The sequence below is a fragment of the Oncorhynchus mykiss genome, chromosome 9 (assembly GCF_013265735.2).
Source record: "Oncorhynchus mykiss isolate Arlee chromosome 9, USDA_OmykA_1.1, whole genome shotgun sequence".
NCBI lineage: Eukaryota > Metazoa > Chordata > Actinopteri > Salmoniformes > Salmonidae > Oncorhynchus > Oncorhynchus mykiss.
The window spans coordinates 24,704,017-24,727,265 of NC_048573.1; the positions used below are offsets into that span (position 1 = coordinate 24,704,017).

A 23,249-nucleotide genomic window follows, 5' to 3' on the forward strand; every position below is an offset into this window, starting at 1 on the left:
TAAATAGATTGAAGTATTGTTGCATAGTGCGTTGTTTCCCATGCTCTGAGACAAGTCAGATCATGTTCCTCCCTCACAAGAGTGAGGGAATACTGTGTCACAAACTGCATTGATATTTGCTACCCTAATGGAAACCTAAATGTGGCTACAGTACCCGTGGTGAAATACCATCCTTTTTGCCCTGCTGGGACCGATGACACAGACTGGCACAGAGATGCCATGGCAAACACACACTTGGAAGGACGCATGGAGGTGGGAAGTAAGGAATGACACTGATTCATATTGTCAGTGCAGCGCCTCAGTTGCTTGCTGGCAATCAGTCAAGTGCTGAGCCACAGATATGTGAGCACTTTGACTTGCACTCAGTGACAGACAGTGCACATGGAGAGGAACCTATACAGAGCTTCAGACAGACATTCAATTAGGCACAAGGTTAGCAGTGTGGTTAAGGTTAACCTAAGGTTAGGTTTAAAATCTTCAATTAGAGATAATCTAGAAATAGGCGGGTTTATGACTGTGGCAACAACACATGTCCTCTGCAAGGAGTCAGGGTCACACGATGCAGACATTGCACAGTCAGTCACAAAGGTCATTGGGGATATAGGTCTAGTAAACACACTAAGGCTTGTTGCTTAAACTGAGGCCCACACGTTGACTAATGTAGTAGAGGATTGTTCTGGAATTACTAGGCTACTACAAACGCTCTGCATGTTTGTTTTTAGTTCCATTACGGCATAAAAAAATACATATTATTTTGGCAGTCAGATTTTCAGTGGAGAATATAGCATTGTTAGCAGAAAATAAGGAAATACCCTAGGTTGGTTACAAGTCAGTCTGATTGTTAGACATGATCTTTGAGAGAAAGAATTATGTTGAAAAAGCAATATGTATTTCAATAGATATTTCAAAAGAAAAACGCTTGTTTTGCCTGACAATAAATAGTCTTTCGAGAGTGTTGACACCCAAGCACCTGCAACGTTTGATAAGAGTACAAGAGAACCGATCCGTCACCGTATATGAGGGTCTCGACTACAGGGTTCGGGGGAAGAATTTGTTCCAACTGTTGCATCTTTGACTACGACTTAAAAGTACTTCAACTTCCGATCACTCATGACAGCGTCTGAAAACAAAACATTCCACTCTCAATAAGAGACTCAAAATGTGTTAAGTTTGCGCAGGGAAATACAATTACGTTGCCCGTCTTACTGTTGCGCAGTAAAAACTACTATGCCACCACCGCTCTTGCAATATATTCACGCAAAGTACTTAACATTTGAAATGTCTAAAAAAATATATCATATCGTTAAACTGCGTCATGACAAAGTAACATTTCATCCTCTTGTATTGATAAACTTAAAGCGCCTAAACCAACCCCCCCAAAACGTGATTTGTTCCCCCAACCAAAAGAGGCAGGCTGCTATACTTACCAGCTCTTTACAACACTATAAGAGACAATGTTGTCATGTAGTCAACTTGCAGCTTTCACCCGCTAGAGCTATTCCGTTCGTGTTTTACATGACCAAATCCACCACTGAAGGCACAAAGTGGGTGCAATATCTGAAAACTTTGTTTCCCACTTGTTCGCGACACTGTTTTATCGGTAGCTGTCGGTGCAAGCATGCGCCATGTTCGTGTTTTGTCAGCTACTTTGGTGAGCTAGTCTTGGTTTGTTTAGACGGCTGCTTGAGACAGAATGGAACCGCCCAGAGAATAATGACTGGCGCTCAAACCAGTATTCTGCCAGCAGCACACACGATGACTTCGTATTCGTATGGGAATGTTGAAACCTTCAAAATAAAAGCCTGCATTTCAAAACTTTGCAATGTGGATAACTCATACAAATGATAATGCATTTTAGTCGGTGGCCACTTTCATTGTGCCAATAAGAAAATGCAATAAGTAATTAATGAAAACAAATAAAAACATAGTGTTTTAAAAACATAAAGAGCAATAATGAAGAAATGCAATGTTGACACTGGTATGTTGAGACTACTGGGCTGTAGAGAGAACTTTTCTACCTGTCTCAGCTCAAGTGGGGTGGAAAATACTCAGTAGGGTCTCCACTAATCAAATATGGTTAGTTTTGGAGGTGGACTATGTCCCATGGCCTGCTAATGGCTTTTCACTCCGCCCCCTCTATAGCTTCCAATGCAATTCACTGTAATAAACTGTACATGAGATACATATTGGCTTGTAGAGAGAAAAAGTTTCTACCTGTCTCAGTTAAAGTGGAGTGGGAAATACTTAGTGAGGTCTCTACTAACCAAATATGATTCGTTTTGGAGGGGGACTGTGTCGTACATATCCAGCAGCACTTCGTTCTCCACCCCGTCCATAGCCCCCAATGCAAGACACTGTAATAGATTGTACATGGGATATATACTGGCTTGCAGAGAGATAACTTTTCTACCTGTCTCAGCTAAAGTGGGGTGTGAAATACTCAGTAGGATCTCTACTAACCGAATATGGTTAGCTTTGAATGGGCACTGTGTTCTAGACATGTGCATTTAGTTCTGCATGTTAAATGAATTCCAAAACAATAACTTAATGTACTGTTGTTGTGTTGAAAATCAATTGTAACACAAGCACCTGAACACCTTTTTTTTGCCTTGCCTTGTTTGCTTCCAGTGTGAAATCAAATGTAAACAAAGACACAATGTAAACAATGATGGACTGGCTTACCCGTTAACGACCAAGATTAACATAATGGTGATGGTAATAGATCCACCTTTCCACATTTAAATCAGCCCAAGGCCAGCATCGACATGTGCCAAAAGTTGCATCAGATCAATCGCTTGGCCTGACAAATAAAATATCTTTGAGGTAGTATCCTAGTAAAATTATGTTGCTATAGGTTTATATCATCCCAATTATGCACAGCCTTCCAACAATTGTCTTAAACCCACGTTGGTCGCAATCAATCCAAAGGTTTGCCTCTTGGAAACAGGTTTTGGACTGATTCATGGATCATAGCCCATCTCTCCAAATTGTAATTTGTGAGAAGATTATTACTTGGCCTTTGTCTTATTAGAAACGTAAATGTTTAGCATTTGACTTCCAAACATTAAAGGCAGGCTTGACATCCTTTTCAAGCAAATTATTACAAAGGGAGAAGTACCACACACATTCAGTAAATGCGCAGTAATACTCAGTAGACAAACAAATTTGGACTCGCACTCCAGATATTCTTGTACTTTATGTTTCTTGTGTAAGGTCAAAAGTCACCACTGTAATTCGAAACCCTGTATCCCCATCTTATTTTATTGATCTTCCAGCAGTTGGCAATGAGAGGTTGACCTACAGATTGATCTCAGTAATCTGTCATTCGGGGATAACCAACAATGCAGTTTTAAGAATAATAAGTGTTAAGTAAAAAATAGCTAAGATTTTTATTTTATTTTTATTAAAAAATTAAACAATTAAAGAGCAGCAGTAAAATAACAGTAGGGAGGCTATATACAGGGGGTACCGGTACAGAGTCAATGTGCGGGGGCACAAGTTAGTCAAGGTAATTTAGGTAATATGTACATGTAGGTAGAATTAAAGTGACTATGCATTGATAATAAACAGAGAGTAGCAGCAGTGTAAAGCGGGTGGGAGGGGCAATGCAAATTGTCTGGGTAGCCATTTGGTTAGCTGTTCAGGAGTCTTATGGCTTGGGGTAGAAGCTGTTAAGAAGACTTTGGACCTAGACCGATTGCCATGCGGTAGCAGAGAGAACAGTCTATGACTAGGGTGGCTGGAGTCTTTGACAATTTTTAGGGCTTTCCTCTGACACCGCCTGGTATAGAAGTCCAGGATGGCAGGAAGCTTGGCCCCAGTAATGTACTGGGCTGTACACACTACCCTCTGTAGCGCCTTGTGGTCGGAGCCCGAGCAGTTGCCATACCAGGCAGTGATGCAACCAGTCAGTATGCTCTCGAGGGTGCAGCTGTATAACTTTTTGAGGATCTGAGGACCCATGCTAAGTCTTTTCAGTCCCCTGAGGTGGAATAGGCTTTGTCGTGCCCTCTTCACGACTGTCTTGGTGTGTTTAGACCATGATAGTTTGTTGGTGATGTGGATACCAAGGAACTTGAAGCTCTCAACCTACTCCACTACAGACCTGTCAACGAGAATGGGGGCGTGCTCGGTCCTCCTTTTCCTGTTGTCCACAATCATCTCCTTTGTCTTGATCACGTTGAGGGAGAAGTTAGAACCCTGGCACCACACAGCCAGGTCTCTGACCTCCTCCCATCATTGTCGGTGAACAGGCCTACCACTGTTGTGTCATCTGCAAACTTAATGTTGGTGTTGGAGTCGTGCCTGGCCATGCATTCGTGAGTGAACAGGGACTACAGGAGGGGACTGAGCACACACCCCTGAGGGGCCCCCGAGAGGATCAGTATGGCGGATGTGTTGTTACCTACCCTTACCACCTGGGGGCGGCCCATTGCAGAGGGAGGTGTTTAGTCCCAGGGTCCTTAGCATAGCGAGGAGCTTTGAGGCCACTAGGGCGTTGAACGCTGAGCTGTAGTCAATGAATAGCATTCTCACATAGGTGTTCATTTTGTCCAGGTGGGAAAGGGCAGTGTGGAGTACAATAGCGATCACATCATCTGTGGATCTGTTGGGGCGGTATGCAAGTCATTTCACAGTTGGATGCAGTGAAAACAGGGGAGACTACACAACCATTGCTTCAACACTGGCTTCAAAACAGTGATGTGTGAGATATAATAGAATCTTTCATGAAGGAAATGCTACCTGCAAATATCTTGATCTCAACAATGATCTCAACAACATTCTCTCAAAATGTATGGAGTAAAAGGTGCATTATTTTCTTTAAGTATGTAGTGACGTGAAAGTAAAAGTTGTCAAAAAATATAAATAGTAAAGTACAGATACCCCCCAAAATACATAAGTAGTACTTTAAAGTATTTTTTATTTAAGTACTTTACATCACTGACTGCAGTGAATGGAGTGGGTGGAGTAAGGAGTCACGAACTTTAACACGTTGCCCAGCACAAGAGGCACATTTAAGTTTTGCAGACTCAGAATAGTTCCAATAGCATATGTATTTTATTCAGTGTATTTCTTTAAAGATCGCCTACACAACAGCCTTCAACATACCAGTATGTTTGTAAAATAAAAATAAAAAATGCTGGTATAAATAATACAATACGTCAAATGATCCATTAATTTTTTCATACGTGGTTGCAATTTTGTGAAAAACACGTACTGCACTAGTTCAAAAACTTTAATAAACAATCGACATTCCCAAAGTTTAGCATGTCTTTGCTGAACTTCGGGAAAGCACCATCGTGCTGCAAGCATAATATCCTGCTGCTCGGGGAACAGTAATGGCGTTCAGATGACGAGAACCTTCCTCCTTTTCCATGGGCCTCTTATGCCCCCTATCTGTAATGTAGTGCATGCTATTTTTGCACTGGTAGTAGGCCACATATTCCATGGGCCTCTTATGCCCTCTATCTGAAATGTTGTGCATTATCTTTATAAACTAGTAGTAGTAGGCTACAGATGCAACATATTGAGTACCAGCCAAAAGTTTGGAAACACCAACTCATTCAAGGGTTTTTCTTTATTTTCCGCATTGCATAATAATAGTGAAGACATCACAACTCTGAAATAACACATACGAAATCATGTAACCAAAAAAAAGTGTTACATCTAAATGTATTTAATATTTTAGATTCTTCAAAGTAGCCACCTTGATGACAGCGTTGCACACTCTTGGCATTCTCTCAATCAGCTTCATGAGGTAGTCACCTGGAATGCGGTTCAATTAACAGCTGTGCCTTGTTAAAAGTTCATTTGTGGAATTTCTTTCCTACTTAATGTTTTTGAGCCAATCAGTTGTGTTGTGACAAGATGGGAGGGAGGGAAGGGGGGGGGGGTAAAATACAGAAGATAGCCCTATACGGTAATACACCAAGTCCACATTATGGCAAGAACAGCTCAAATAAGCAAAGAGAAATGACAGTCCATCCATACTTTTAGACATGGCCAGTTAATCCTGAAAATGTCAAAAACTTTAAAAGCTTCTTCAAGTGCAGTTGCAAAAATCATCAAGCACTATGATGAAACTGGCTCTCATGAGGACCGCCACAGGAATAGAAGACCCAGAGTTACCTCTGCTGCAGAGGAAAAGTTCATTAGTTACCAGCCCCAGAAATTGCAGCCCAAATAAATGTAACAGACACATCGCAACAGTAACTGTTCAGAGGAGACTGCATGTATCAGTCAAATTTCTGGAAAGAAACCACTACTAAAGGACATCAATAAGAAGAGAAGACTTGCTTGGGCCAAGAAACACAAGCAATGGACATTAGAACAGTGGAAATTTGTCCTTTGGTCTGGAGTCCAAATTTGAGATTTTTGATTCCAACCGCCATGTCTTTGTGAGATGCCGTGTGAGTGAACAGATGATCTCCGGATGTGTATTTCCCACCGTAAAACATGGTGGTGTTATGGTGCTTTGCTGGTGACAATGATTTATTTAGAATTCAAGGCACACTTAAGCAGCATGGCTACCACAGCATTCTGCAACGATGTGCCATCCCATCTGGTTTGGGCTTAGTGGGACTATCAGTTGTTTTTCAACAGGACCATGACCCAACACACCTCCAGGCTGTGTAAGGGCTATTTGACCAAGAAGGAGAGTGATGGAGTGCTGCTTCAGATGACCTGGCCTCCACAAACCCCCGACCTCAACCAAATTGAGTTGGTTTGGGATGAGTCGGCTGCTTTTCCTTCACTCTGCGGTCCAACAAGTGCTCAGAACGTTCTGGGAACTCCTTCAAGACTGTTGGAAAAGCATTTCAGGTTAAGAGAATGCCAGGAGTGTGCAAAGCTGTCAAGGAAGAGAGTGGATATTTGAATTACCTAATCAAATATTTTGATTTAACACTTTTTTGGTTACTACATTATCCCATGTGTTATTTCATAGTTTTGATGTCTTCACGATTATTCTACAATATAGAAAACATTCAAGGGTTTTTATTTTATTTTTACTGAGTAGGTTTTCTATTAACCTTAAATAGTACAGCAGTCATTATACACTACTAGTCAAAGGTTTTAGGAGTGCTACTGTATTTATTTAGTGAAATCTCAAAGCTACCAACACTTTGGCTGTCTTCTATAGCCTAAGACCGTCTACTGCACTTAATCGATACTTTAAAAAAAAATCAAGTAGACATTTCATCAATTGAAAAGTCCAATGACCATCAGAAAATGTTATAGTTTACACCCAACAAGAAAATAAAAACTTAATGCAATTGTAAACTCGGCCTTCACAGGCCCAGGAAATGCACACATAGAAAAATAATTATTAAACAGATTGAAATTTAACTATCTAGACCATTTATTAACAATATTTTACAATTCATATTAGTTTCTTAGAAAAAAGGATTGGAACACAACTATGGCACACATAGGTACAAATATTTGAATTGCATGTGCAGTGAAGTTGGTTAGACTTAATTGTGAAAAAGTGAGAAACTAGAAGATAGTTCAGGTAGTCTATAAAGTCCAAGTTAAAAAAGAAAAAAAGATATATATAAAATAAATGTTCTGGAGGCACTACAGGTCCTCTATGGGGGAGAATGTTAAGAGTTGCGAGAGGCTAAACTGCTCTTTTCTTGGTGGTGAAGGGCTCTCTAGAGTGTCCAGATCCAGAGAAAATACTTTGTCTGTCGCGCCAACTGTGGCTGCAGTCTCCAGTGACATTGCCATCAGCCAGTCTCTGGCATCCAGGCTCCTCTCGTCATGCTGTGGGGGAGACATTTCTTGTGCCCCCTGGTGTCGGTCCATGGAGGAGGCCTCTCTGAAGGTTTGCTGGATCTTGTCCAGACGCCTGCTTGAGACCAGCAGGGCCGGCTCAGTCTCTGTGGGAAGGAGGGAGGGGATGTGGGGGAGGAGCAGCTCTTCCTCCTCTGTGTTGGATGTGTCACTGGAGCTCAGGAAGCTGCCGTCGTTGCCCGGCAGCTCGGGGAGAGTCTCCTGATCTATACTGAACTGCTCTGGGATCGCCTCTTGGTCGATTCTGAACTGGATCACGTCGCTACTGCTCAGGCTGTGGAGAGCCTCCGTGTTGGAGCAGTCCCAGGGCAGGGTAGACATGAGCGATGCCTGCTCGGGGGCTGCAGTACTGCAACCGGCATTGGTGGGATCCAGGCCTGTGCTCAGCGAGTGCACGTCGGGGCTGAGGGAGGTCTCCTGTACCTCGCAGAGGGCCGTGAGGTGCCTGAAGATGCCGTCGCCGTCAAACTTATCAGACAGACGGGCCTTCTGAGCCTCTCCTTCCTCCACTGCCCTTCGCCAGGAACTCCTCACATCTAGAACTAATAATAAAAAAAAAACCATTACTCCTCTGCCCAACAAAAAGCAAAACTAATTCTGCCTTTCAAAGTACATAATCAAATAAGGTTCAATACGCACTCAAACTCTCTGGGGTACGTGGAATCTGCTTCCTGGTGGAGAAAGGGTCTGTGCCAAGATTGCACAGTAAATCACCCAGCGCAAGTCCTTGTAAACTTCCATTACCAGGGCTGGTGGTCACAGCCTCTGCAAACTAATACATACACACGCTTAGTAAGGAAATTGAAAATAGGCATGTTAAGCAGCATGGTACATAAGACTACCTTCTTCGGTGACTCAAATCAGTCATGTCTATGCAGATAACGGTTGTCTGCTCCGTATCTGTCCGTTGCGATTTCACTCAACTCGCCCCGGTCATCAGAGAGCAGGTATGCTATAGGGATGGCTAGTGACGGACAGGGCACAGCTCAGTACTGCCCAGGTATCTGCCTCCCAACAACTACCAAAATAATGACTAGAAGGGTCAGCCCTCATTCTGCATTGTGGTTCAAGTGAGGAAATGTATGGAAACTGTACCTGATTTGCCAAGTTGTCAAACTCAGAGTCCAGGATCTGAGCCTCTCTCTTCACCGCAGACATCTTTAGAGATGCACAAGGAGTCTTCCTTACACTGGCCTATAAGGAAAGATTGCCACAAGAGATTAAACATGAATTAAGGACATTTGTGTGCAGGAGTAACATGGGCCAAAATACTTTAAAAATGAAAAGCAATATTAAAACATTGAAATATGCTAAAACAATGAGCCTTTAAAAAAAATGTAAATAGTTTTTTTTAAACCTTCCGACTGAGTCTGAACCACAGGAGATTGGTGGCATCTTAATTGGGGAGAATGGGCTTGTGGTAATAACTGGAGCAGAATCAGTGGAATGATAAATACATCAAACACCTGGTTAAGGTGTTTTATGCCATTCCATTTGCTTTGTTCCGGGCCATTATTATGAGCCGACCTCCACTCAGCAGCATCCACTGGTCTGAACTGAACATGGAATAGGACACTTGGTGCACATCACATACCGGCAGGGGGCTTGGTGAGGGAGCTTTGACAGGGACAGCCAGAGGAGTTTCACAAAGTGCATGGAGGGGAGTCAGTGGGGAAGAGACCACACTAGGAAGACGAGACGCAACCCTCTCAACGGCTAGAGGGCAAAGGCTGTTCATAAAGAGACGTTATAAAGACTTCTGTGCATCAAATGAAGTTCATGGTAAAAAAAATATATATTTTTTTAAAAAGAACAAGACAGGATAATTGTTATCTGCTCCGTATCTGTCCGTTGCGATTTCACTCAACTCGCCCCGGTCATCAGAGAGCAGGTATGCTATAGGGAGGACTAGTGACGAACAGAGCACAGCTCAGAACTGCCCAGGTATCTGCCTCCCATCAACAACAATACAGAGGAATCAGACTACTAGTTGCACATTAGCAATGAAAACAAGGTAGGCCGAGTATTAATATACCGTTTGAGGGCAGAATCCATTGGAATGGAGTCAGTCTCCGCAAGCTTCTCCTCAGAAAATTCTAAGTTAAAAAGAAAAAAAGTAACAATTGTTAAAATATGCAGTTAAACAATAAAGCAACTTAGAAGTGGAAATATTTTGTTTCCCTCTACTCACTGGGTAGCGTCGCCGGATACTGGGAGAAAACGCTGGATTTAAAACTGGCTTCTGTGGCCGGCTCAAAGGACAGAGGAGCCATGGGGCACAGAAAGTCAAGGGCCTGAATGGTGAGAGAGAGAGAGATTAGAGGGGGCATGGCTCTGTTGCATCCCGCAATGTGTGATGTTTGGTGTGGCGTTCTTGAGTTTTTAATTTGTTCCCTCTGCTTGTAAACCATCTGTCAACAATGGCTTTACAGTGGTGGGGTGTTGGACTTATCTTGTTGATCGCTACTAACAGACTAAATTATGAAAACGCTGGTGGCAGCAAAATCTAATACAGCAGAGTTCCTACTACAGTGCAACTCAAACGCGATGGATATCTCAATGGCCAATCTAATCCCTGATTGTCTGCGAGTGGATTACAAACGTGGAAAACAGGGTTCAGACAAATACTTTTTTTTATGTACCCACCACCTTGCTGATCAATGCCCAGTCACTGAGGGGAAAGCGGATGAGGTGTCAGCGAATCTGCACTTCCTACACGAATACCGAAAGGCCTGTTTGCTGCCGTTTACTGAGACTTGGCTGGACGACAAAGTCCCGAACAGGGAAGTAGAGCCGGCCAGCTTCACAATGGTCAGAGCGGACCGTGATCTGACCGTCACAGGGAAACCTCACGGCGGAGTGTCTGCCTGCTTGTCAGGGACCAGTGGTGTAAATTAATCCTGGTAAGATCTATGTACCCCCGACATTGAACTGTTTTCCGTGTCACTGCGACCCTACCATCTGCCCCGTGAGTTCCCCCAATTGTTTGTGACCAGTGTGTACTTACAACCAAAAGCTAATACAGAAAACGCATCAGAAATAATTTATAATCTGTCGTCACAGAAAACAGAATCCATCTCCCCCGACGCACCCACATTTTAGGTGATTTTAACAACTGTACTTCGCGCAAGGTCCTGTGCACGTACCACCAGTATGTGAAATGTCACACTAGAAAAAAATAAGACTCTTGATTTGGGCTATGGGACAATACCAAATGATTTCTCTGCCACCACCAGACTTCCCCTGGGGACATCAGACCACAATGTTGACTACCTCCGGCCAACCCTGGAGAGGGAGAAACCCAGTTAAAATTGTCACAGATCTGAAAAGACAACAGTATCACTTGTCTCCAAGGGTGTTTTGTTTTGACTGGGAGGTATTGGAGGACAGCAACTCTGATCTTGAGGAGCGCTCAGATGTCGTTTCAGACTATGTAAACTTGTGTTGAGTCAGTTGCGCCTACTAAAACCTGAAAAAGCATCCTGAACAATAGGCCTTGGGTATCAAAAAAAGAAATCACTACTTAATAGGAAGGCAGTTTACGAGTGTAATAGACAGGCTTTAAGAGATGTACAAGTTGAGATCAAAAGAGATACTGGTGGACAAGGAGGCATTCAAGCAAAGGGGTGGAGAAGACCCTCTCCTCAGAAAACTCAAGGGTGGCCTGGCAAGGGATTAACGCCACGGCTTGTGCCCCCTACATCGGCTAGGGGAAAACCAATGCTGACCTTGGGAGACATGAGGGCCAGAACACGGCCAATGAACTGAATGTATTCTTCACAAGATTTGAATCTGACGACCTCGTGTCGGAGGTAAAACAAATGGAAGCGTCATTATAAATATGTTTGAGAGGGTTGTTGTTCAACAGGCAGATGTTTTTGAAGTAGTTCAGGAAATGCAACAAAAGCCCAGACAAAATAAGTGGACGCTGAACATCTGGCTGGTGTTTTTACAGACATTCTCCAAACCTCGCTCAACCAGCAACATGTGCCAGTATTGCAGAGAAACGTCTAATCCCGCTGTGTTGAATGACTACTGTCCTGTGGCCTCGACATCCTTAGTAATCAAATGCTTTGAGAAAATTGTGAAAAGTCATTCTAAGCTCCACCCAGAAGTTCCTCGACCCGTTTCAGTTTGCCTATCAGCCCAGCAAAGGAGTTGATGATGCCATTCTTACTTTTCTCAACATGGTGCCAAATCCCATGTCAGGGTTCTGTTGGCTGACTTTTTTTTCTGCCTTCAACACAATCAACCAGAGACTTCTCTTTAGATGGGGGAGGGGCTGTTGGACTTCCTGAGCCAGAGGTCACAGCGGGTCAAAGTAGGACCCCACGTGTCAGACACACGCACCACAAACACAGGCTCTCCTCAGGGATACGTTTTGACCCCACTCTTGTACACTAATAGTTGTACTAGTTCCCATCCTGACAGACACTTCCTTGATCAGCCTGTTGCAGGATGAGAAACACCATGGTCCGGTCCTAAAGGAGTTGGTAGAGTGAGGAATCACACTTGGTCCTCAATAAAAACAAGACCAAAGAGATCTACACACAACACCTACCACTGCAACATCTATCAGAGGTCAGAACATAAGAGACTGTAGAGGAATACAAATATCTGGGTGTCCTCTTGGACAATAAGCTACAGTGGATTTAATGTACAGACCTGAGTTACAAAAAGAGTCAGACTGTACTTTCTCAAAAATCTGGGATATTTTAAGGTTGACTGTACTAGACTGACTTTCAAATCTTTTGAGAGTTTTTACTTTTTGTATTGGCATGGTTTGGCATGCCACTGTCATGCCACTGTCAGCCAGAGAAATATGCAGAGAAGGATTATCACCACAGCAAGTAAGGTACATGGAGTCAAACAGACAGGCCTGGATGAGATCTTTTAGGTCAGGGCCCTCCGCAAGGCTCACACAATTATTTTAGACTCAAGCCACCCCCTGTACCTGGACTTTGAACTACTCACCCCTGGCCGCAGGTATAGGGTACCACCCGGCAGGAAGAACAGAACTGGACAATTAGTGCCAAGTGTGATAAAATCTCCTAAATTGCTTGGGCTAATGTTCCTATCGACCCAGTAAGGCCAGCAGCCTAGTCTCTTTTTATTAGTATGTAACTGTTATTAAAGTTGTATTGTCAATTTGTTTTGTATTTAATGCCACTTTAAAACATGTACATGACACTGCAACAAAACGTCTCCAAGAGGACAATAAAGTCAGTAAAGTTAAAGATTACAGTCGCCGTAGTAGAATAGCACTAGCCTGCAGGAGGGTAAGGGCTACTGGTTATATATGGACAGAGCCTCCATTTAATACATCCAGGTCACAAACCCTAAGAGGCACTTACAGGATCCTCGTTGAGAAACAAGGTCAGCGGCGTGCGTTTCAGACAGTCTGCCCACTTCTGGTCCCACTCCGTCTCCAACTTCCTGATGACACTCTTTACCTCGGGGATTTCCTCCTTTGAAATCCTCTTCCTGGACGAAGAGAGAGACAGTGGGATGCAGTGATACCAAGGAGAAAGGAGCAACACCGTTTTAAAAGAGCTTTATTACTACAGTTCAAGATGGGTTTAAAAATGTTTTATCGCACCTCATGAGTCGGAGGTCCTCCAGGGCACGGGCCATCTGCAGGTTTCTCTCCTGCAGGAGCAGGGGGTGGAGCTGAGCAATGGGGGTGTGTCCTGCCATCTTGACCCTCTCTTCCACCAGGAGGCCTAGGGCCTGGTGGAGCAGCTCCAGCATGCTGAGGAGGTTCAGCTGGTCTGCCTCGTACACACTGCCCACACTCGACTGACAACACACAGCTTAGTGATAAACACGCAGACTAGAGCAGTACCCCCTTCAAGTTCGACTTATTTTTTTTTACAATTATTATTTTCTTTTTTGTGTGTGAATTTTACCCCTTTTTCTGCCCAATTTTGTGGTATCCAATTGTTAGTAGTTACCGTCTTGTCTCATAGCTACAACTCCCGTACGGGCTCGGGAGAGACGAAGGTTGAAAGTCATGCGTCCTCCGATACACAACTCAACCAAGCCGCACTGCTTCTTAACACAGCGCGCATCCAACCCGGAAGCCAGCCGCACCAATGTGTCGGAGGAAACGCTGTGCACCTGGCAACCTTGGTTAGTGCGCACTGCGCCCAGCCCGCCACAGGAGTCACTGGAGCGCGATGAGACAAGGATATCCCTACCGGCCAAACCCAGGGTCTCTGGTGGCACAGCCAGCGCTGCAGGACAGCGCCCTTAACCACTGTGTCACCCGGGAGGCCAAGTTCCACTTATTTTATGAATTTCCAGCACTAGCATACCAGATTCAATTGGTCAACTAATCACTACTCGTTAATTTAATCAGTTGTGCTAGTTCTAGAACATCAGAGTACTCAAGGAAAGATTTGGTTAACATTGCACTGAAATATGGATCAAGTTCCAAATGCACCATCACCCACTAAACTAAAAAGGCAACGATATCATTTTTTGTGCTTCTCACCAGGTGGGATAACTGCTCTATCCGCTCCAGCAGAACCCGGGGGATTTTGAGGGCCAGGCCCGTCCCGTCCAGGGTGTACTGGTCCACACCTCCCCCGATCACACACTCCAACACGCGCCGCTCCTCCTCCAGGGTGGACAGCACTCCGTCGATGGATGACCACAGGGAGCGCACCTGGGGTTTGTTCATTCAGAGGTGTAAGGGTCAGAACATTGCAGATAGAAATGTAAGGAATGTCAGTTTCCAGTGATGTTTGACGAACTAGACAGTTATGAAATTAAGGAAAAACCTTTTGAATCTTCTCAGCTTGAAGAGTTTCCTCCTTGTCAGCTTCATTCTTGTGACGCCTGTGCGGGGGAAATAAAGAATTTAACCAACTGCCATTGTTTATTGGCACTTTGAGCAGTGTTTTATGCCAAAAGGTAACTGAAAACAGAGCAACGACAACAAAAAAATAATTGAAGGATAGATGGAATCTCTCATACATACTTGAGCAAATCATTATACTTTGCATCTTCAGCCCTCAAATCCCTCAGAGACTTCACTTGAGATCTACAAGAGAAGGACACAGACGTAGAAGGGCAAAACTAGGCCAATTAAAAAAGAACCAACAGTGCTGTGTTTACACAGGCAGCCCAAATCTGATGTTTTCGCATCAGCTTTGTTTCAGAGCTAATCTGATTGGGCAGAATATAAATTAGGGGAAATAATTAGCTGCCTGTGAATACACAGCCCAGTTGACCGACAAAAGCAAGACATTCAGAGTATATAAACTCAACCTCTGTGACCATGTTTTATAGTAAGGCTTGATTGCCTGCTCATTATTTGCACCTGTGCTAATTAGTCAGAATCACATGATACCTACCCAATGAAAGGATCTGTTTTTTTTATCCAACTGAAATTGTCAACAAAAATGTGATACTTTTCTAGGCATTGAAAAATATCTGAAACATATCCAATGCTTGTGGTTTGTACAGTTGCCTGTGACTTACTGGGCCTGCCTCTCGTACTCATGCAAGATCCGGTCCTGCTCTACAGCTCCCCTCAGGAATCTGGTCTTGACCAGCTGAAACCGCTTCAGTGCCATTTGCACAGAAGAGGCAGGGGCTGCCGCCGCCTCTGGGACCCACGTGCCATCTAATAACACACATTGAAAAACAACTAGACAGACGCTTGCAATTCACAGGCAGAAGAAAATCGATGGCGTATGCCTTTTAGCCCAAACCTTAGTCATACATAGGCCTTCCCAAAGATGATCTATTTGACAAGATAGTAGAGTTACTGCTCTCACAATGGGAATACATGTCCTCAAAGATGGAAGGCAGGCGAGATCAGGTGGTAGCATTCTAGCCAATGAGAGAGGGCAGATACGTGTGTGAACAACAGGCACAACTCCGACAGTCATTTTTTTTCAAAGTTGCTGAAATGCCATGTGGATCCACTTATCAGTGCATTCTTAAAAATCTCATTACGAAACTTATATTAATTTCACGTAGCAAATTAACATTAAAAAGTTCAATTCCACACTCATTGACCTCCATACAATTATTCCTCACTTCGTGGTCTTATTTTCATGTACAGATTTTGGGCGGAGTCAACCTTCCCACATCGCCTTCCCCTCTCTGGCCTTCCTACCTGTAGAAAATGTCTGCATCTCCTGAAACTCAACATAATTGGCCAGATGGAGCATCAGGTTGACGAACTTGGGACCACCAGGCGAGAGGAACAGTGACGCCACCACTTTGGGAATTGTGCTGCCCTGCTCATCCTGAAAGCACAGATCAAGTTCAAATGCTTTAGACCTGATTAAGAGCCGTACTTACAGACAGTATACATCTGCTACAACAAGTATGTCAAATCCTGTACATATGAAATGAATGCCAAATCCTTACCATCAGATCTCGCAGCCAAGCATAGGTCACCTTACGGAATTCAGCATCTGCTTTGTGGTCCAACACCGGCCAGCAATGCCTGCATACAAAACCCAGCATATTACATGATTGCAGAACATTACAAAATTGTGAAGAAAAACAAGCTGGGAATGGGACCATCACCTGTATGTATCGTGGAAGCGGGTGGGGTTGAGTTTCTCTAACAGGAAATGGGTAACTATGTAGAACGCATCCTTGTTTGGTTTGTCAAACATATTTCTGTTGGTGAGAGACAGAAACTGGTGTCAAAACAGGCTTTTGACTGACCTGAGAGAATAGAGTCCGTCTGTCTCTGTCTATTAGTTTATTTTAAATGTCATGCCATTGCCAGTTTCTCACTGGATTGAAACAGGGTTGCACTACTGATGTTGTACTGTTAACTGTTACCACGACAATCAACACGTACGGGCCAAGAATGATGTGTTTGACATTGGCTTTGCTGGCCCCTGATGATACTGCGACTTCAGGTTGAAATCCAAGACCCAAAAGCGACCACCACAGATATTTGCCATTCGTTCTCTGAATGTTCGACATATTTCCAGCGAGCTGCAAACGTTTAGATCTAAAAACTAGCTGCTAGTTAGCAGAAGACTGAAAACGTTACAGATACGAGGAAAGCTAACGCGTTAACATTAGTTAGCTAGTTGGGCAGAAACAGAAAGCAAACATGGCTAGTTAGTAATGCGCCTTACCGTCGTCGAAATTTAACAAAGGATACAAATATAGTTAACGACATAAAAAAAATAAATGAACACCATAAATATGTAGTTACTCGACATTACGCAGGCCAATTTTTACGAATGTCTTCCTCAAACCGCCAAATATTTTAAGAAAGAAAATAATTAGATCAGCCGGATGTTGGTGTGCATACTTCCTGTGTCGCGCATAATTATGTCCCCCTTCCGATCTCGGATCGATCTCTCGCTGCTAGTCGGTTATCAACAATTATATTTGAATTGTGATGTCTTATATTGAAATCACGACTGGTAAAAATGGAATTATTGAATTCCAATTAGACTAGTTCAACTGCTGGACTGGGAGATACATTTTACGTCTACCTAGATTTTTTCATTTCTGCCGGGGTGTGCCTTTGTCTTTCCAGTTATTGGTCTTTGTGAGTGATAGCTAAAATGGCTGAGCAGGGAGTTCTCCTGGACCAGGACCAGTTCTGCTGCTCTATCTGTCTGGATTTACTGAAGGAGCCGGTCACTATCAACTGTGGACACAGTTACTGTAGCAATTGTATTGAGGACTGCTGGGATAAGGATGATCCAAAGGGCGCCTACAACTGTCCCCAGTGCAGACAGACTTTCTCACCTAGGCCGGCTCTGATGAAGAATAGCTTGCTAGCCATGGTGGTTGGGAACATGAGGAAGATAGGACTCCAGCCTACTCCTCCTGCTATGTGCTTTGCTGGACCTGGAGATGTGGAATGTGATTTCTGCAATGGAAGAAAGCAGAAAGCTCTCAAGTCATGTCTGGTGTGTCTAGCCTCTTACTGTGAGACTCATCTCCAGCCTCATTATAATATAGCTCCATTGATGAAGCACAAGCTGATCAAAGCCACCACACAATTGCAGGACAATATCTGCTCTCATCATGACAAACTGCTGGAGATTTTCTGCCGGACCGACCAGCAGTGTATCTGTTATCTGTGTACCATGGATGAACATAAAGGCCATGATACAGTCTCAATCACAGCTGAAAAGATGGAGAAACAGGTGAGAATCAAGCTAATATTACAGTTATTGTGATGGAAAAATCACATTTAGATGGGAATATGAGACAGATTTGTATTGTCACATCACATCCATACCATGTAGCTCAGTCAAGACCCCTCTTCATTAAAGTGGAAACTCTAACCTATAGTAATCTGTTCAATAGCAAAAATCTGTGAGAAATTATTACATTCCAAAATATATCAGTACCTAGATAAATAAAATATTACCCTTTTCAATCTGGCTTTAGACCCAACCATTCTACTACAACTACAATATTACTGAAACTTACTGCGATATACAAATTCTTCATCTGACCAAATCTTTATTTGATTTAGTTGATCATTCAATCAATGTTACTAGGAAAACTTAAAAAGTTTGGTTTCACTAAAAGATCACTAAACTGTTTCCACGCCTATCTTAGCAATAGAAAACACTGTTTTCATAGAACACAAATCAGAACTCCTTTCACTCAGTAGAGGAGTACCTCAAGGCTTAGTATTGACCCACTTCTTTGCCCTATATTCATAAATGAATAGTCTCTAATTTGTCAGAATTCACATTTTCACTAATGATACAGTCCTCTATACCAGAAGTATTCAACCGGGGGTTCTAGGTACTGTATGGGGTCAGTGAAAATATTTATTAAAAAAATATATTCTCAAATCCTAATATTGAGTAAATTACACTCATTGGAGTCAATTACACTCACTGGAGTATCTGACACAGGCTTTGAAAAAGCAACCGCGTATAGGCTACCAGTGCGGCAAGTGCTGCTGGTAAGCTTTTTTGACATGGACATACATTTTTGCCAACACACGTCTAAGCGAAAATGTGTTTGGAGTTACCTTTCTAGCTAATAGGCTGTATAGTTAGATTTCCCTGTATATATTAGGAACACCTAAGTTGATACATTGAAAAATAAATTGGTACCAATGCAGTTGTCTTCTAATTAGGAGTGACAGTTGATTTAGTGAGTCATACATTGTGCAATGATGTGTCTTTTATAATGGCATCCAATAATTAATTAGCAAATATTGTTAGAAATTACAGTAAGGTAGGTCTTGGTTGTGTTTTGCTAGATGATGTCACCATAGTAACCCAACTGCTGCTTCCTATCCTAGACTAAGGTCTTTCTAATGGATACAGTAAAACAATTCTAAGATCTGTATGGAAAGCCAAGCTTGTAGTTAATAATATAAACAATATGCTTTCCAAAAGATAACTAAGAATCAATCCTCAAACCAAGATATTTCAACCAATCAACACTTCCAAGCATTATTCAATTAGGTGCATCAATTTTGAAATTGCCAGCTGTGGAGTTTATTTGCCATGTACCGAACAGCATGATTGATATAGGACTGTTTGATTTAAAACCAAATTATTTGCTAGAAACCATTTTTTTTGTAAAGTGTTAAAATCATCTTGGACAGTTGCTTGTATCTGCAAAATATTTTAACCTGATGAATAGAGCAGGGCTCTTCAACCTTTTCTTGCAGAGGAACACCCTCCCGGGCAAATCGGTGGCCCAGGAACCCCCACCATATGTTAGACACATCTTGTCTTGTAAATAATAATGGCAAGGAGAAGTATTCAACACTTTTAAATTATTTGGTCGATAGTTTCAATATTTTCACTTTCCCACATTATAATTAGAAGAGGAAGTCTTAACAATCAAATTTATTTCAATCCAATTTATTTATAAAGCCCTTTTTACATCAGCAGATGTTTTCAAAGTGCTATACAGAAACCCAGCCTAAATCCCCAAACAGCAAGCAATGCAGATGTAGAAGCACAGTGGCTAGGAAAAACTAAGGCAGGAACCTAGGAAGAAACCTAGAGCGGAACCAGGCTCTGAGGGGTGGCCAGTCATCTTCTTGCGGTGCCGTGGGGAGATTATAACAGTACATGGCCATTCCCAACTAGAAGACCACTGCATTGGTACCAATTTACTTTTTAAATGTATCAACTTAGATTTCCCTGTGTGTATAAAGGAACACCGAACTATACAAGACACTATACACGACTCAGCAGCAATTACACATTCCAAGTGTACATCGTGAGGTTGGAGTGAGATCTTTTCGATGTAAAGTCCCAAATGACTCTACCTCTAGAAATCAGGGCATTAAATTCACACAGTGAATTTAAGAAAGCCCTTTTTTATAAAATGTCAAGAACAAACTGTTTGTGTTTTTAACTATTAGAAACATCACCATGTGGAGATATTAGTAAATATGTATGTATATATTATCCTTAGTTTCATTAGTTGTATAGTAGTTGTAGCAGTAGTTTTTATTAGTTGTAGGGCTATTAGTAGTTGTACAACTACATTTAGATTTTTTTTTGTACGTTTTGAATTATTATTTTATTATTGTCTTGTTTCTAAGTATTGTTTGTTAGATTTTTTTTTCTTCATTTGGACACTCTTGAAAATGAGACGGTGCATCTCAAGAGATTTCATCCTGCAAAATGTCAAATAAATACTGTTTGTTTTTGTCCACAGAAGCAGATCGGGCTGAGTCAGCAGAAGGTCAAGCAGAGAGTCCAGGAGAGGGAGAAGGAGTTGAAGGAAGTGCAAAAGGCTGTGGAGTCTCTCAGTGTGAGTATTGATCTGAGAAGATCGACCGTGTCGTTTTTGTTGCAGTAGAGTTGCACAGATGATCAGATCCCACACTGCCTGGAGAAGTGTTTGATATCTCAGGAACCACATTGGTATGATATATCAATCTTCTTAGACGCACAGTATAATTGCAACAAAGACAACCTGGAATCACGACCCATTTCACTGCTTTTTAACCAGTCAGACAGTTAAAGGCCACTCCAATCCCACTGGGCTCCAAGTTAGAGAGATGGTAGTTTTTTTTAACATGAACCGTTCTCTTGTCTTTGTCGGTCTCATAACAGCGCTCTGCACAGGCGGCAGTGGAGGAAAGTGAGAGGATCTTCACAGAATTGATTGACTCCGTTGAGCGAAGGCGCTCTGAGATGAAGGAGCTGATTGTAGCCCAGGAGTATACAGCTGTGAGTCAAGCTGAAGGCCTCATGGAGCGCTTGGAGCAGGAGATCGCTGAGCTGAAAATGAGAGGGATTGAGCTGGAGAAGCTCGCACACACAGAGGATCACATCCATTTCCTGGAGGTAGCTACACTGAGGGACCATCCGTTTGTTATTGCAAAAGGAACTCGTTATTCTGGGGTGGGTTTACCAAAGCCTTTGTAGCTATCTAAAGTAGTGAGTAGAATGTTGTTTCTTTAGCTCGCCGACTTAAACTAATGCCTCTCGTAGAAAAGCAAAGTGCTTCATTTGAGGAATTTATTAGTTTGCGCACAGACGATTGACTATTTAATCATTTTCTGGTGGCTATGTGCTCTCTCTCGCTCTGCAGAGTTATCAGTCTCTCGCCAGTCCCAGTGTATTTTCAGATTTGCCCACCATCGCTGTCCGTCCTCTTCCGCACTTTGAGGATGTGAGTGAGGCTGTGTCTAACCTGAGAGAGAAACTAGAGGGCGTCTTGAAGAGGGAATGGTGCAGAATTTCCACCAGAGGTAGGTTAGAAATGAGAGTTTCACCTGTATACTTTGACGGGATTTCAGTTCGTCTTTTACAGTGTGTGATTGTGTGTTTTCAGTGAATCTAGTAGATGTTCTACACCCTCCCGAACCCAAGACCAGAGCCGACTTCTTACAATGTGAGTCCCTTTATCCTGAATTTTCTAACAGTCGTATCTCCAATGATACTCAACCACACTCATATCATAGTTGTATTTCTTCATTTCTCTTCCCTCAGATTCCTGTCGGCTCACCCTGGACCCACACACATTATACAGACAACTCTTTCTGTCTGAGCTAAACAGAAAGGTGAAACTGAAGCGCAAAGGCTACTCCTACCCCAGCCGTCCAGACAGATTCACTCAGTTGTGTCAGGTGCTGTGCAGGGAAGGTCTGTCTGGGCGCTGTTACTGGGAGGTGGAGTGGAGTGGGTGGAAGATTTATGCAGGCGTCTCATATAAAGACATCAGCCGATCAGGGCCTGCGGACGATTGTCAATTCGGACACAATGACAAGTCCTGGAGTTTAGAGTGCTGTAGTAATGGTTACTTTTTCCGACATAATAATGTCAAGACTGAAGTGGCACGCCCTCAGTCCTCCAGAGTAGGAGTGTATCTTGATCACCAGGCGGGCACTCTGTCCTTCTACAGTGTTTCGGACAAAATGACCCTCTTGCACAGAGTCCAGACTAAATTCACTCAGCCCCTCTATCCTGGGTTTTGGCTTCATTGTTTTAAGACCACTGCTGAGCTATGTGAGCTAGAGTAGAGGCCCCTGTCAGAGTGATGCTTTACCATCCCCTACTACTCCGAATTGTTTATCAGAGATAAACATTTCCTTCTATGAATCTCAGGATTGACTTTCACAGATTGAACTCTCTAGTCTAGATATAATTTGAGGTTATTTTCCCCAAAATGTTAGGCATAAAGTTCATCTAATGTAATGTTCTCGCTTAAGAATAAAGTGAATGTAATGTTCTCGCTTAGGAATAATGTGAATCTAATGTTCTCGCTAGCCAGACAATCCATATCTCTGGTGAGATTTTACTTCTGAAGGCAGCATGTAGTAAGGCAGGAAGTACATTGTTTTCAGAATGATCTCTCAACTTGTCCTGGCTGTGTGTTACATATTCTATGTCAGAGATGTTGGCAATTTTTATGTAGGCTACTGTTTACACATACTTTTTTTTCCTCCTGCATATCGTATTTCTTTTTGTCCTAGAACTCTCAAATACATCATGTTACAGGTCCCCTGCAGGTCCATATTGTATCAATTATCTTTCAATCAACTGAGCCTATATTTACAGTGTTCACTCAATATTGACAATGCTGAACCAAATGCAAACTGATAAATAAAAAGCGTATTTGTTGAACTTCTGATTAGTGAACTACTTATTTAACATTCTAATGCTCTAGTGATAATCAGAGGGTGTACTATCCTATCCAGGGTTCCATCTCAAGCAGCATGAACACTTTGTTTGGCATTACATTTAACCAAATGAGTTACACTCAACTGTTTTTGTAAAAATACAATGGAAATTAATTGAATCCAACAGTATATATGGAGGGAATTGGAACACATGGTCATACAAGTTGATCCAGAGCATCCCAAACTTGCTCAAATGGGTGACGTGTCTGGTGAGTATGCAGGCCATGGAAGAACTGGGACATTTTCAGCTTCCAGGAATTGTGTATAGATCCTTGCGACATGGGGCCGTGCATTATTATGCTGAAGTGGATGAATGGTACGACAATGGGCC

At 42.7% G+C, this 23,249-nt stretch overlaps 3 protein-coding genes and 2 non-coding genes across 11 annotated transcripts in view; 1 reads left to right on the forward strand and 4 right to left on the reverse strand.

The window, feature by feature from the left end:
• LOC110531786 (DENN domain-containing protein 4C) overlaps positions 1 to 1,713 on the reverse strand; it is a 75,033-nt gene extending 73,320 nt beyond the window's left edge. For all 4 annotated transcript variants that reach the window (XM_021615210.2, XM_036987641.1, XM_021615208.2 and 1 more), the window contains exon 1: positions 1,428 to 1,713. The gene's annotated coding sequence lies outside the window, so the exon portion shown is untranslated. The remainder of the gene's footprint in view (positions 1 to 1,427) is intronic.
• A 5,359-nt stretch (positions 1,714 to 7,072) lies between these two features.
• haus6 (HAUS augmin-like complex, subunit 6) lies at positions 7,073 to 17,101 on the reverse strand. Of its 2 annotated transcripts, none has more exons than XM_036987642.1 (16): positions 16,631 to 17,101; positions 16,348 to 16,443; positions 16,186 to 16,264; positions 15,929 to 16,061; positions 15,286 to 15,430; positions 14,783 to 14,845; positions 14,583 to 14,640; positions 14,294 to 14,467; positions 13,397 to 13,446; positions 13,152 to 13,281; positions 9,989 to 10,091; positions 9,833 to 9,893; positions 9,392 to 9,527; positions 8,893 to 8,991; positions 8,437 to 8,569; positions 7,073 to 8,339 (listed from the first exon to the last, which is right to left on the reverse strand). In XM_036987642.1, the coding sequence occupies exons 1-16, from the start codon at positions 16,756 to 16,758 to the stop codon at positions 7,579 to 7,581; spliced, it is 2,349 nt and encodes a 782-aa protein (XP_036843537.1). In that variant the 5' UTR covers positions 16,759 to 17,101; the 3' UTR covers positions 7,073 to 7,578. The 2 variants fall into 2 exon arrangements, with proteins under 2 accessions (XP_036843537.1, XP_021470887.2); XM_021615212.2 differs by having other exon boundaries at positions 13,397 to 13,596; positions 16,631 to 17,100.
• Positions 8,681 to 8,811, reverse strand: LOC118966244. The gene has a single exon (XR_005053503.1).
• Positions 9,625 to 9,755, reverse strand: LOC118966243. Its single transcript, XR_005053502.1, has one exon.
• On the forward strand, positions 16,009 to 22,862 carry LOC110531793 (tripartite motif-containing protein 16). 3 transcript variants are annotated; one of them, XM_021615217.2, is made up of 7 exons: positions 16,009 to 16,141; positions 17,327 to 17,945; positions 20,446 to 20,541; positions 20,847 to 21,137; positions 21,328 to 21,487; positions 21,571 to 21,630; positions 21,729 to 22,862. In XM_021615217.2, exons 2-7 carry the CDS (start codon positions 17,355 to 17,357, stop codon positions 22,256 to 22,258), a joined length of 1,728 nt encoding a protein of 575 aa, XP_021470892.2. In that variant the 5' UTR covers positions 16,009 to 16,141; positions 17,327 to 17,354; the 3' UTR covers positions 22,259 to 22,862. The 3 variants fall into 3 exon arrangements, with proteins under 3 accessions (XP_021470892.2, XP_021470895.2, XP_021470893.2); XM_021615220.2 differs by lacking the exon at positions 16,009 to 16,141 and having other exon boundaries at positions 17,117 to 17,945; positions 21,701 to 21,924; XM_021615218.2 differs by lacking the exon at positions 16,009 to 16,141 and having other exon boundaries at positions 17,121 to 17,945; positions 20,847 to 21,080.
• The last annotated feature ends 387 nt before the right edge of the window (positions 22,863 to 23,249 follow it).

What these genes read in the sequence shown, in the direction of transcription:
- LOC110531793 (XM_021615217.2), top strand. Translation starts at nt 17,355, where the DNA reads ATGGCTGAGCAGGGAGTTCTCCTGGACCAGGACCAGTTCTGCTGCTCT. An exon ending in AAGGAACTCGTTATTCTGGG is followed by an intron (nt 21,138 to 21,327) that starts GTGGGTTTACCA and finishes CTCGCTCTGCAG; the next exon opens with AGTTATCAGTCTCTCGCCAG. An exon ending in GTGCAGAATTTCCACCAGAG is followed by an intron (nt 21,488 to 21,570) that starts GTAGGTTAGAAA and finishes GTGTGTTTTCAG; the next exon opens with TGAATCTAGTAGATGTTCTA.
- haus6 (XM_021615212.2), bottom strand. Translation starts at nt 16,758, where the DNA reads ATGTCGAACATTCAGAGAACGAATGGCAAATATCTGTGGTGGTCGCTT. An exon ending in GAGTACGAGAGGCAGGCCCA is followed by an intron (nt 14,846 to 15,285) that starts GTAAGTCACAGG and finishes CTTCTCTTGTAG; the next exon opens with ATCTCAAGTGAAGTCTCTGA. An exon ending in TGTTTCTCAACGAGGATCCT is followed by an intron (nt 10,092 to 13,151) that starts GTAAGTGCCTCT and finishes CTCACCATTCAG; the next exon opens with GCCCTTGACTTTCTGTGCCC.